At 49.3% G+C, this 11,263-nt stretch overlaps 1 protein-coding gene across 2 annotated transcripts in view; it reads right to left on the bottom strand.

The window, feature by feature from the left end:
• The window catches only part of IFT140 (intraflagellar transport 140), an 89,903-nt gene extending 79,021 nt beyond the window's left edge, over positions 1-10,882 (bottom strand). For both annotated transcript variants that reach the window (XM_046665716.1, XM_046665715.1), the window contains exons 1-3: positions 10,768-10,882; positions 6,773-6,950; positions 3,410-3,631 (exon numbers count right to left, since the gene is read on the bottom strand). In XM_046665716.1, the coding sequence (XP_046521672.1) occupies positions 3,410-3,631; positions 6,773-6,919 (369 nt within the window). In that variant the 5' untranslated portion in view covers positions 6,920-6,950; positions 10,768-10,882. The remainder of the gene's footprint in view (positions 1-3,409; positions 3,632-6,772; positions 6,951-10,767) is intronic.
• Between the last annotated feature and the right edge of the window lie 381 nt (positions 10,883-11,263).

Genomic DNA, 11,263 nt, shown 5'->3' on the forward strand with positions numbered 1-11,263 from the left:
GGTTCTCAAATAGCTTATTGCTGAAATTGTTAAGAACTGCTTGCTCTTTATCATGTGTAGGTTTACTTGATCCTCACTCTTGGCTCTCTGAGAACAGGCTGGGGACCCACGGACCTTCTGATGGACACACCTTGGAATGTCCACCTGGTGTCCCTTTCCTAGGGATCTCCCCACATCCCTGCTGCTGCACATGTGGGCATTTGGCCTGAGCTGGACTTGGGACTGAGAGGTGGCAGGCTGGTGGGGGTGGGGGTGGGGGTGAGTGTGTGTGTGTGTGTGTGTGTGTGTGTGTGATAAACTGGAGCAGGTGAATTCCTTTCCCAGCAGCTGGAGACTCTGCCTCGTGGACAGAATGGGACGGGGTGAGAGACGCCTGTGGCAGGAAGGTCCTCAGAGAGGTACAAAGCCCACAGATATACATGTATCTGTCGGTACCTCACTCTTGGTTCCAGATGTCCTGAAGCCAGCTGTGCTCCTGTCCCTGGAAACTGTGGGACACTCCAACAGCCTCAGATTAAGTGCACCTACTTGCTTCAGCAAGTCTGGGTTGGTTTCACTGGTAACCAAACATACCCTAACCAAGGCAAGGTCTCTGGGGGGAGTGACAAGACCCCCACACCCAGTCTGGGGAGAAGGCGTCTTGGTGGTGCGGCTTGAGTGATGGTTCATTTGTTACTCCTTCTCTTCCTGCTTGAGCCCGTTATTACATTAGGACCAGCGCAATCTTAGATTTTCTTAGAAGGATTAGGTATTTCTCTTCTTAGCTCTTCTGACTCACAGTACTTGGTCAGTGCACAGCTGGGTTTCCTTTCATGCCCGAGTTAATCTGCTTTGTGAGTTGCTTCCTCATACAATCAAGATAAGAATGATGAAATTCAGTGATCACAAATTCTCTCATTTCTGCAGGGGATTTACAAAGCATTCACAGCAGGGAGATGGAAAAGATCACCAATGAAGCCCGGTGGTGCAGTGGTTAAGTCCGCATGCTCTGCTTCGGTGGCACAGTGTTTGTGGGTTCTGATCCTGGGCGCAGACCTATGCACTGCTGGTCAAGCCATTCTGTGGTGGCATCCCACATAAAATAGAGGAAGACTGGCAACAGATGTTCCATACACACACACAAAAAGAAGTAGGAATCTGGGGGCAGGGCAGTGTCATTAGGTGGGAATTGAATAGACAAACGAAGAAAAATCATCCAGGAAAAAAGGAGCAAAGCAATAGAAAAACGGACCAGTGATATGAACAGAAAATGAAATGGAAACGGCTTTCTTAAGTAATACTCATCCTCAACAGCAAGAGAAAGGCCAACCTGACCACCACTGCGATTCCAGTCTTCAGGCAATAGTCTGAATTCGGACACAACACTCAGGGTGGAAATACACGCTGGGGTGTGGGTGCGAGCTGGTACAGGCCCCACGGAGGAGGTTCGGGAACACCCAACAAACCACGAGCGCACGTGTCCTGGGACACAGACAATGCCTTCTAGGAATTTCTTTAAATTTCCACAGACTCCAATGTGACATGCGAAATGACAGAAGCACGAGGTGACCCACTGCATCATTGTGTGTTTAGCAAAAGACTGGAAACCACTAAAATGTTTACCAGTGGGGGCTGGTGAAGTAAACGACAATAATGAAGAGCAGGTTACAAGGGGAGGAAGTTCACTGTTTACCAATATGGGGAGATCCGCCAGACACAGTGTAACACCACCAAGCCAGAAACAGAACAGCATCGTGTGCTTTCACTTCTGTGAAACAGAGGAAAACAAGGAGACAACATCCCCTGTGTGATATTTCCAGCCAAAAATGGTTAATCTAAAAGTAATCATGAGAAGACAATCAAACAAATCTAAATTAAGGGACATTTAACACAATATCTAGTCTGGACTCCTCAAAATGTTGATGTCGTGAAAGATCCAAAAAAAGAGAAGGGGCCGACCCTGTGGTGTAGCAGTTAAGTTCACGCTCCATTTCGGTGATGCGGGGGTTTGCCAGTTTGGATCCTGGGCACAGACCTACGTACCGCTTATCAAGCCATGCTGTGGCAGGCATCCCACATATAAAGTAGAGGAAGATGGGCACGGATGTTAGCTCAGGGCTAATCTTCCTCAAAAAATAAATAAGTAAAAGAGAAGAAAGAAAAGACAAGACCAGAGAACTATACTGGACAAAGGAGACTAAGGAGAAGCAGCTGACAAATGCCATGCCTGGTCCTGGACTGGATTCCGAATGAGGACAAAATCAGCCACAAAGAGCACTACTGGGACAACGGGAGAAATGGTAACATGGACTGCGTACTGGATGCCAGCACTGCTGCAACGTTAGCTTTCCCAAGTGCGACACCATATTGTGGTTATGGAGAAGGATGTCCTTGTTCTGAGGAGACGGACGCCAAAGTATTTACAAGTGACGTATGTATGAAGTCTGCGACACTTTCTCAAATATTAAGGGAAAAAACCCATATATATAGACAGAGACAGACAGACAGAGAAAGCAGATGTATCGAGACGTTGACAACGAGTACATTTATGCGAAGGGCATATAGGTGTTCTTTGTACTATTCTCTCAACTTGTCTGAAGGTTTGAAATTTTTCAAATCGCAAGTCAGGGAAAGAATGCCTTTGTATGTGCCTGTGTGAACCTGAAGAAACCCCGGGAGACTTTAAGAAGCTGTGGGTCGACAGCAGCAGTGGAGTGGAGGGGAGTGGGTTGGAGAGTCTTTTCACAATTTTGAAACGTAAACGTATTACCTTAAACATGTAAAATAAATGAGCATGTTGTAAAATTCCTGCCATACATTTGCGAATCAAATTAGGTTAGACCAGGGTTCCTCAACCTGGGCACTGCTGACGTTTTGGGCGGGATAATTCTCTGTTGTGGGGTCTGTCCTGTGCATTGTAGGATACTGAGCAATGCCTCTGGCCTCCGCCTGCTAGATGCCAGTAGAACGCTCTCCCCCTACCATTATGGCAACAAAAATGTCTCCAGACACTGCCAAATGTCCCCTGGGGGGCAAAGTGACCCTGGATAAGCTCTGAGCTAGGTAATTAGGAGCAGGGACTCAGAGGCAATGAAGAAGCGAGCTCAGGGAAGCTGGTGATTCAGGAGTGCCATAAAAGTGACAGTACCAAGGACAGTCGCCCCATCTTTATCAATGAAGTTACCTGGAAAAGTTCATTTTAAAAATTAACAGACATACCTCAGTCACAGAGTGGGATGGTAGAATAAAATATTCAAATCTTATTTCCAACATAAAACAAAATCTGCCATGAATCCGCCAAGATCCATGGCACTCGGCACTCACATGTTTCAAATACTTTGCTATTTAACACCCTTCCCGACGTGTGTCTCCCAGGGTGGGGAGAGGGAAATGCCGAGATCTGAAGCAGGGTCACTGCGTGTCTGCTTACCTTATCTCCTGACACGAGGCAGTTCCCGCTGGTGCTCCAGGTGAGGATGGTGATGTCGGCAGTGTGCGTCGGGGGGACTGCGTGCTGCTCCTTGTCCTGCTTATTGAACACTACCACTTCTCCGGTCTCCCAGCCAACAGCCAGGATCAGCCGCGTCGGGTGCCAGCACAGGGAAGTGACCCGGACTGACCGTTCAATATGCGTATCAGGCACAGGCTCACCCTGTGATAGACAAGAGATAAACCCCATATTTCAGAGAGTGGCAACTTCTTTAAGAATTTCTGGCTAGGGGCCGGCCCAGTGGCGCAGCAGTTAAGTTCGCACGGTCCGCTTCTCGGGGGGCCCAGGGTTCGCTGGTTCAGAGCCTGGGTGCAGACATGGCACTGCCTGGCAAAAGCCATGCTGTGGTAGGCGTCCCACGTATAAAGTAGAGGAAGATGGGCATGGATGTTAGCTCAGGGCCAGTCTTCCTCAGCAAAAAGAGGAGGATTGGTGGTAGTTAGCTCAGGCCTAATCTTCCTCAAAAAAACCCAAAAAAACAAAAAAGAATTTCTGGCTAATCAATGGAATCAACATCAGCTAGAAGATATGAAGAGCTGTTTATTAAGGAAATAGAAATATTCTATTTAATTTTCATAGAAATACTGATCTTGCCCCTACCTGAGCTATGAAAGCATAACGTTAACACTCAACTGACCACACTGACCAGCTTATTAAGGAGTATGACCTCAAACTCACAGCTGCTTGGTGTGTTTTAATGGGTTCCAATAAAACTTTATTTACAAAAACAAGTCGTGGGCCAGCAGGTGAAGTTTGTCCACAGCAAGGGTCTCAAAGTGTGGTCAGGTGACCTTAAGATAATAAAAAATTATTACTGCAAAATCATAGTTTTCCTTGTGCTAATTAGAAACACAAAAAGTATACTTGGTTTTGTAATAGCAGTTTTAAAATTTTCTAAATTTTAAAGTTTTATCTAAAATTTCTACTATTTTGAAATTTAATAATATTTATCCTAAAGAAAATTTTATAAAACATATTGGAGAGTTCTCTGATTCCTAGAAGGGAGGAATCTGCTCCAAAGAAGCTGGGCGACGCTGTACTTCATGCTGGGGCTTGACTACCGCGAGAGCAGATGGGGACCCTGGCTGAGCTTCCACGTGGGGAGGGAACAAAAACCGACAAGTGCCACAGATGAGACCTCTGACGAGCTGGGTAAGCACAGCTGGACGGTTTGCCCTTGTGGGGGTATGGAAGGATCTCCTTGGGAAGCCCCCACTGAGCCACTTGTGTCTGGAGGACTAAGGTAGTAATTAAGCAAAAAGGTCAAGGGAGATTCTCCTGTGCAGAGGGCACAGCACGTCCAGCGCTGGACGGCCACAGGAGGCCTGGAAAGCCTGCAGCACGGAAGGAGGAGCACCATGTGAAAGGCAGGCAGAGACAGGCCTTGGGGGACACTGGGGGCCACGGCAGGGACTTCCGTCTTCACCTGAAGAACAATGCAGGGGTGGGGGAGGTGGGAGACGCAAGCGATTCCAGCTATGATTCCATAAGATGGCTGTGCCCCATGTGGGGACCGGTGGGGTGGGGGTGTCCCACAAGGACACAGTGGCTGTAGTGAGGAAGCTGTGCTGGTCTGCCAGAGGCTTAGGGGGTAAACGGAGAGAACCCGGCACTAGATTACAAGGCAGGGGGGCAGGGGTCACTGTCACTTCCAGGCCCTCGTCCTGGGCACCAGGATCAAGGGTGGTGACTTTCACTCCAACAGGAGGTTGGATGAGGCAGGGGATGGGTGGGGAGAAGTGCAGTTCGGTTTTGGACTTGTGGAGGTGGAGGTTTGTTTCAAATGCCCAGAAGACGTCTTGTGGGCAGCTGAATTCCTGAGTCTGCAGTGCGGGGGTGGGGGGGGGGGGGAACAGGACTTGTGGGCTGGAGATGTAAGTTTGTGAGTCATCCATTGACAGATGGTAATGAGGCCACGGGACGGGGAGGAAGCAGAGGGAGAAGAGGCCCAGACGAGCGCTGTAGCACGCCAGTAGCAGGGGGACCCTGCTATCGGTTTGGAAGAGGAGGAAGGCGGGCAAGGCCCCGAGGAGGCTGGGTGAAGGAGGCAGGGTGGAGCAAAGCCCCCTGCGCTCCACGGTGTGTTTCCTGGAGGACTTTACAAAAGTGTGGAACGGTGTGCAGACGGGATGTGGATAAGCACACAGAGCGTGCTATGCAGACATCACTGATGACTCAAGCTGCTGGGTGGAGTTACAGGGGTGACAGCAAGACTGCAGAGAGTTGAGGAGTGAGCAGGAAGGGAAACCCAATTTTCTCTGTGAAGTATGAGGTACACGGTGCACTGAGGATGGGAGGGGGTGCATTGGAAGTTTAAGGAGGTTCTAGAAACTTTCTGTTATGGGTTGAATTGTGCACCCCCCAAAAATATGTTGAAGTCTTAACCCCTGGTACCTGCGATATGACTTTACTCGAAAATAGGGTCTTTGTGGACGATCAAGTTTAGATGAGGCCATTAGGGTGGCCCTAACCCAATCCGACTGTGTCCTTATAAGAAGAGGAAAGACACACAGACACACAGAAGAGACGGTTGTATGATGACGGAGGGGGAAATAGGGGTGACGTAGTTACAAGCCAAGGAACACTGAGGACTGCTGGCATCGCCAGAGGCTAAGACAAAGCACAGACAGGCCCTCCCTTAGAGCCTCCAGAGAGGACGAGGCCCTGCCAGCCCCTCGTTTCAGACCCCCGGCCTCCAGAAACTGTGAAAGAATAAACTTCTGTTGTTTTAAGCCACACAATTTGCGGGCCTTTGTTACAAGGGCTACAGGAAACTACAGTCATACGTCACTTAACGATGGAGATATGTTCTGAGAAATGCATCATTAGGCAATTTCATTGTCATGCAAACATCATGAGTGTACTTACACAAACCAAGATGGCACAGCCTACTACACACACCTAGGCTATATGGCACTATATAATCTTATGGGCCCACCATTGTCTATGTGGTGTGTCGTTGACTGAAACGTCGTAATGTGGCGCATGAATGTAATGGTTTCAAACGGCCAACATGAGCCAAGAGGAGACTGGGTCAGGGTGGACAGACAATGCTGAGGGGTCATTTCTGGTTGGTGACTGTGAGTCGATTGTGGAATCTGTCTTAAGCATTCCTAAATATGTCCCCAAACCTAAATAGCAGAGGTAAAAGAATTATCCACATAAGGTTTTTATGATATTGGGAATATAGACCTTGGCGAGAACTCACACACACACACACACACACACACACACACAGAGGAACTAAAGAGGGACAAGAGCCAGAAGCTACTGAAGTCCAAGCTGTTGCTTCCTAGCACTCACCTGTTCCAGATATATATCCACACTGCCTCCTGAGGTTGTGCTGATGGAGGCGACCACTAGGAATGGATGAACAGGGTGCCAGCTGATGTGGGAAGGAGACCCGACTGAGTCTGGGGCTTCTATTCGGTGGTCAAAATAGAGGGCCATGACGGACCTCAGAGCTCGTCAGGGTCGAAACCTGCAGGGAAAAAAACAACCAAGTTCTCTTGGTTTTGAACAAAACAAACAAAATGACTGTCTATAGAATTAGGAGAGAGAAGCATCACAAACCTACAAGCATAAGACATTCAGCAACCTAGAAAAGACCCTTCAGACAGATGCAGGCAATTGTATGCAGAAGAGATCTCCAACAGGGAAAACACAGGATTAGAAGCAAGGGGTTAGACGTGGAACGATCCAGCGTGCGATGAAAAAGAATAAAACTTAGTGCCATCTGAACAACAAAGAAAAGTCCTGTGGCCTAGACTACAGGTGTAATCCACCATCATTTCTACTCCAATCATAATAAGGACAATTTAGATTTCTGTGGCTCTCCTTTAAGCAAAATTTTCAAACCAAATAAAAGCAACCTGCTTTACAAAAGAGCAATGTTCGGAAAAACCTAGGCCCCGATTTCTGGTCACGCATGACAGCCAAAACTGTCTGCTCCCTCCCACTCCCAGGCAGTGGAGGCGAGAAGGCCTCCTTTGTCAGAGTCAAGAAAACACAGCCCAGCAACCGCGGAAAACTGAACTTGGCTAGTTACAGGAACTTCACACCTTCCATTCCTGGAAAAGACACGCATTTGTCCTTTTGCAGACAGGGAAGTATGGTGAACGAAACGACAGTCTTACGCGTACCCTAGAGTCAGGTTGGGGAAGCTAACTGGCAGAGAAGAGAATACTTGTGGGGTGGTTTGCTATCATTTAAAATTATTCAACTTCATACGTATTAAGATGGCTATCATCAGAAAAATAGAAAATAAAAGGTGTTGGTCAGGATGTGGAGAAATTGGAACTCTTGTGCATTGCTGGTAGAAGTGTAAACGGGTGCAGATGCCGTGAAAAACAGTATAGTGGTTCCTTAAATATTAAACATAGAATTCCCACATGATTCAGCGATTCCAGTTCTGGGTGTTTACCCAGAAGAACTGAAGCAGGGGCTGAAGGGGCTGGACCAGTTGTGGAGCAGTTAAGTCCACGCACTCCACTTTGATGACCCGGGATTTGCCGGTTGCAATCCTGGGCATGGACCTACGCAGCACTTATCAAGCCATGCTGTGGCAGGCATCCCACATATAGAGTAGAGGATGATGGGCACAGATGTCAGCTCAGGGCCAATTTTCCTCAGCAAAAAGAGGATTGGCGGCAGATGTTAGCTTAGGGCTAATCTTCCTCAAAAAAAAAAAAAGAAAGCAGGGACTTGAACAGATATCTGCACACCAATATTCATAGTAGTATTATTCACAGTAGCCAAAAGGTGGAAACAACCCAAATGTCTATTGATGGATGAATGAATAAATAAAATGTGGCCCCTAAAATGGTAAATTTTTATATTACGTATATTTAACAGCAGCAAAAAAAACTGTGCAAAAGAATTATTCAACACTTGCAAAATTCTATCACTAGAGTAGGGAAGGGATTATGCTGTTTGCTTTTAGCAATACAACAGTTACGTCAGTGGAAGCCGCAAAGGCTCACTCTGGATCTCGGGAAGCAGACTCCGGGGGGCCGGCCCCGTGGCCGAGTGCTTAAGTTTGCACCTTCTGCTTCGGCAGCCTGCAGTTTCCCGGGTTCGGATCCTGGGCACAGACATGGCAGCGCTCTTTAGGCCATGTTGAGGTGGCATCTCACATGCCACAGCTAGAAGGACTCACAACTAAAAAAATATGCAACTATGTACTGGGGGGACTTGGGGAGAAAAAGCAGGGAAAAAAAAAAAAAAAGAAGGAAACCCCACGCAGTGAGTAGCTGGAAGGTACACGGGTACAAACGAACAGCTACATTTCAAATGTTTACCTTTTCCTTATGAATATATACCCTGAATACTAGATAAAGGCACGGTTTTCAAGGCTGTGCTCTCACCACCACAAACTGAAGAGCACCTATTCAGGGGTGGGGGGACAAGCGTCGGGGGAAGGGGCTGATCCAGGGGCCCCCTGCACACACACTACTACATCTCCACAGGTCAGGGCTCCAACTTCTTTGAGTAAAGTCCTTATGAAAACCTTCGAACAAAGCCACTGAAAATGAAAACACGCCTGATAAAAACCCGGGTAATTTAATATAGCAAAGGAAACCTTTTAAAGTGAGTTTTAACGTGTTGCAGCCCATCAGGGGTCTAAATTCTGGCCTATGGGAAACTCATATTCATATTTAATTGGTTAACTTTGTGAAAATATTCCTCTGAAAAATGAGTAACGTTAATTTTGTCGTAATGATGGAGACAGAAGTAAAAGCAGCACTTGAAAAAGGTAGCCCTGATTTCCTTTGCATTTTCTTTTCAGACATCACTTCGCAATAAGCATGTATATTAACAGATCTTCACGTTTCTTTTTTCCTGCCTGGAGCTTTCCCAGAGGCTCTCCCCCACCCCTCCTTTGGGCTCCCAGGAAGCCTCCTGTCCTCCAGGGAGCTCTCAGACTCGACTTTTAGGTTTTCTGTGCCTCTGCCCAGTGTCCCCATAGAACCCTGTTCTTCTCCACATGGCTGCATTTACACTGTACTGTAAACGTGTGTTTGATTGACCATCCTCCACTCCCTACCAGATTATTTATCCCACAGGGTGGGAACCCCCCGAGGCATCCCCTAGAACAGTGCCTTGCACAGAACAGGCCTCCGATATGTGAATCCCTGATGAAGACATTTATTAGCCAGGAAAGCTGTTCTTGACGATTTGTTGTGAAAAGTGGGTTACAGGCCAGGGTGAACAAATCCATTTTTATACTGTGTATGGTTGGTCATCACCCCTTTCACCTGCATTTTAACATTCTTCTACAATGAATAAGTATTATCTGCATAATTATAAAAGAAAAGTTACCAAAATAAACACAAGGCGGACAGCAGACTAACAAGAAAATCATTATCTAATGACATCAATGAATGGCATCAGGTCAGAAACAAGGGCACTTCCTTTCCTTAAAACAAACTCAGGGTCTCTAGAATGTAGACCCATTCGGCAAAGGTATAAACTTTGGGGAAAACACACAAAAAAACTCCATTTGTTCTAAGTAATTTGCTTCTCTCACCTCCAGGCGTCCAATGTCTTTATGGCCTCCATCAAACCAACTTTTGGGAGAGAATCTGTTAAGCTCATTCAATTAAAGGGTCGCAGTACTAAGGCTACTTTAGTTGCATCACTGCTTGCAGATGCTGTATGAGGGAACCAGAGGACTCTGGGCAATAGGGGCTGAGCAGGGGCGTGGGGGACAGGCTCTAGTGGCCACCCTGCGAAGCCTCTCCCTCTAGGTCACGGCCCCCGGGCGTCGGGCAGTGCAGGGTCATAGGTGCACCTCGCGGACACGAAGGAAGTTACCCGCCGGTTTGGGACGGTGCGGCTCCCGGGGGCCTGGGGCCGGCAGCGCAGAACGGCGGTTTTCTCACTCTCTCCCCGGCCCGCTGTCACCGGGAGCTCTGCCCGCGTCCCGGGACTCGCACGGCCACGCGGTCCTCCACGGGACCTGGACTGCGCCCGAAGTGCCATCATCTCGCGCTGACCGCTCCACGCCGCGCCCAGCACGCCCAGCCTCGACCTGGGTCGAGAGGAGCCGCGGGCGCTCGGCCCAGGGCGGATTTCCGGACGCAAATGACCCGGGAGGGCGCGGGACGGGGACCGGCCCGCAGCGTCGTCGCCCTCCGCCTGGCCCCAGGCCCCCGGAGCCGCTGCGGCCCCCTGGAGCCCCTCCCCGGCTCCCCTCGTCGTCGCCCTCCTCCCCGGCTCCTGGGCCCCCGACACCCACCGCGGGTCCTCTGGGCGCTCCCGACCCCCGGCGGCCCTCGCCCCCTGACCGCACTCACCTGGGTCGGGTCGCAGCGCAGTCGCGCGTTGCCGGGACAACGGCTGCGAGCGGAACGCGGAAACAGCCGAAGGTGAGCGACGCGGACGCCGAGGCCGCCCGAAGCGCCCCGAGAGGCCGGAAAGAGCCGAAGACGATCGGGGATGTTCGTGCGGCGCCGAGTGCAGGATTCTCCCCGCGGGTCCCCGCCGGGGCAGTTTCTCCCACTCGCCCCCGCAGTCTAGCATCTACAACGCTAGTTCGGAAAGGGGCACGAGAGGCCAAGGCAGAGAAAAGAAGCTGGTGAAATTCTTCCAGATGTGATGGGGATGCAAAGCCTGCTGGGACTCGGTCCTGTAGTTACATCTTTCCAACCACGTAGGTCAATCGGGAGGTGGAGGAGGCAGCAGAGAGACTGGGGGGGAGAAACGGAACGCCATCTTCTTTAAGATTCCCTCCTCTCTGGTAACTCGTATTGCTGGGTCTTCTGGACCCCACCGTGTGCTGGGCTCCGCTCT

Source organism: Equus quagga, chromosome 7 (genome assembly GCF_021613505.1).
Source record: "Equus quagga isolate Etosha38 chromosome 7, UCLA_HA_Equagga_1.0, whole genome shotgun sequence".
NCBI classification, from domain to species: Eukaryota; Metazoa; Chordata; class Mammalia; order Perissodactyla; family Equidae; genus Equus; species Equus quagga.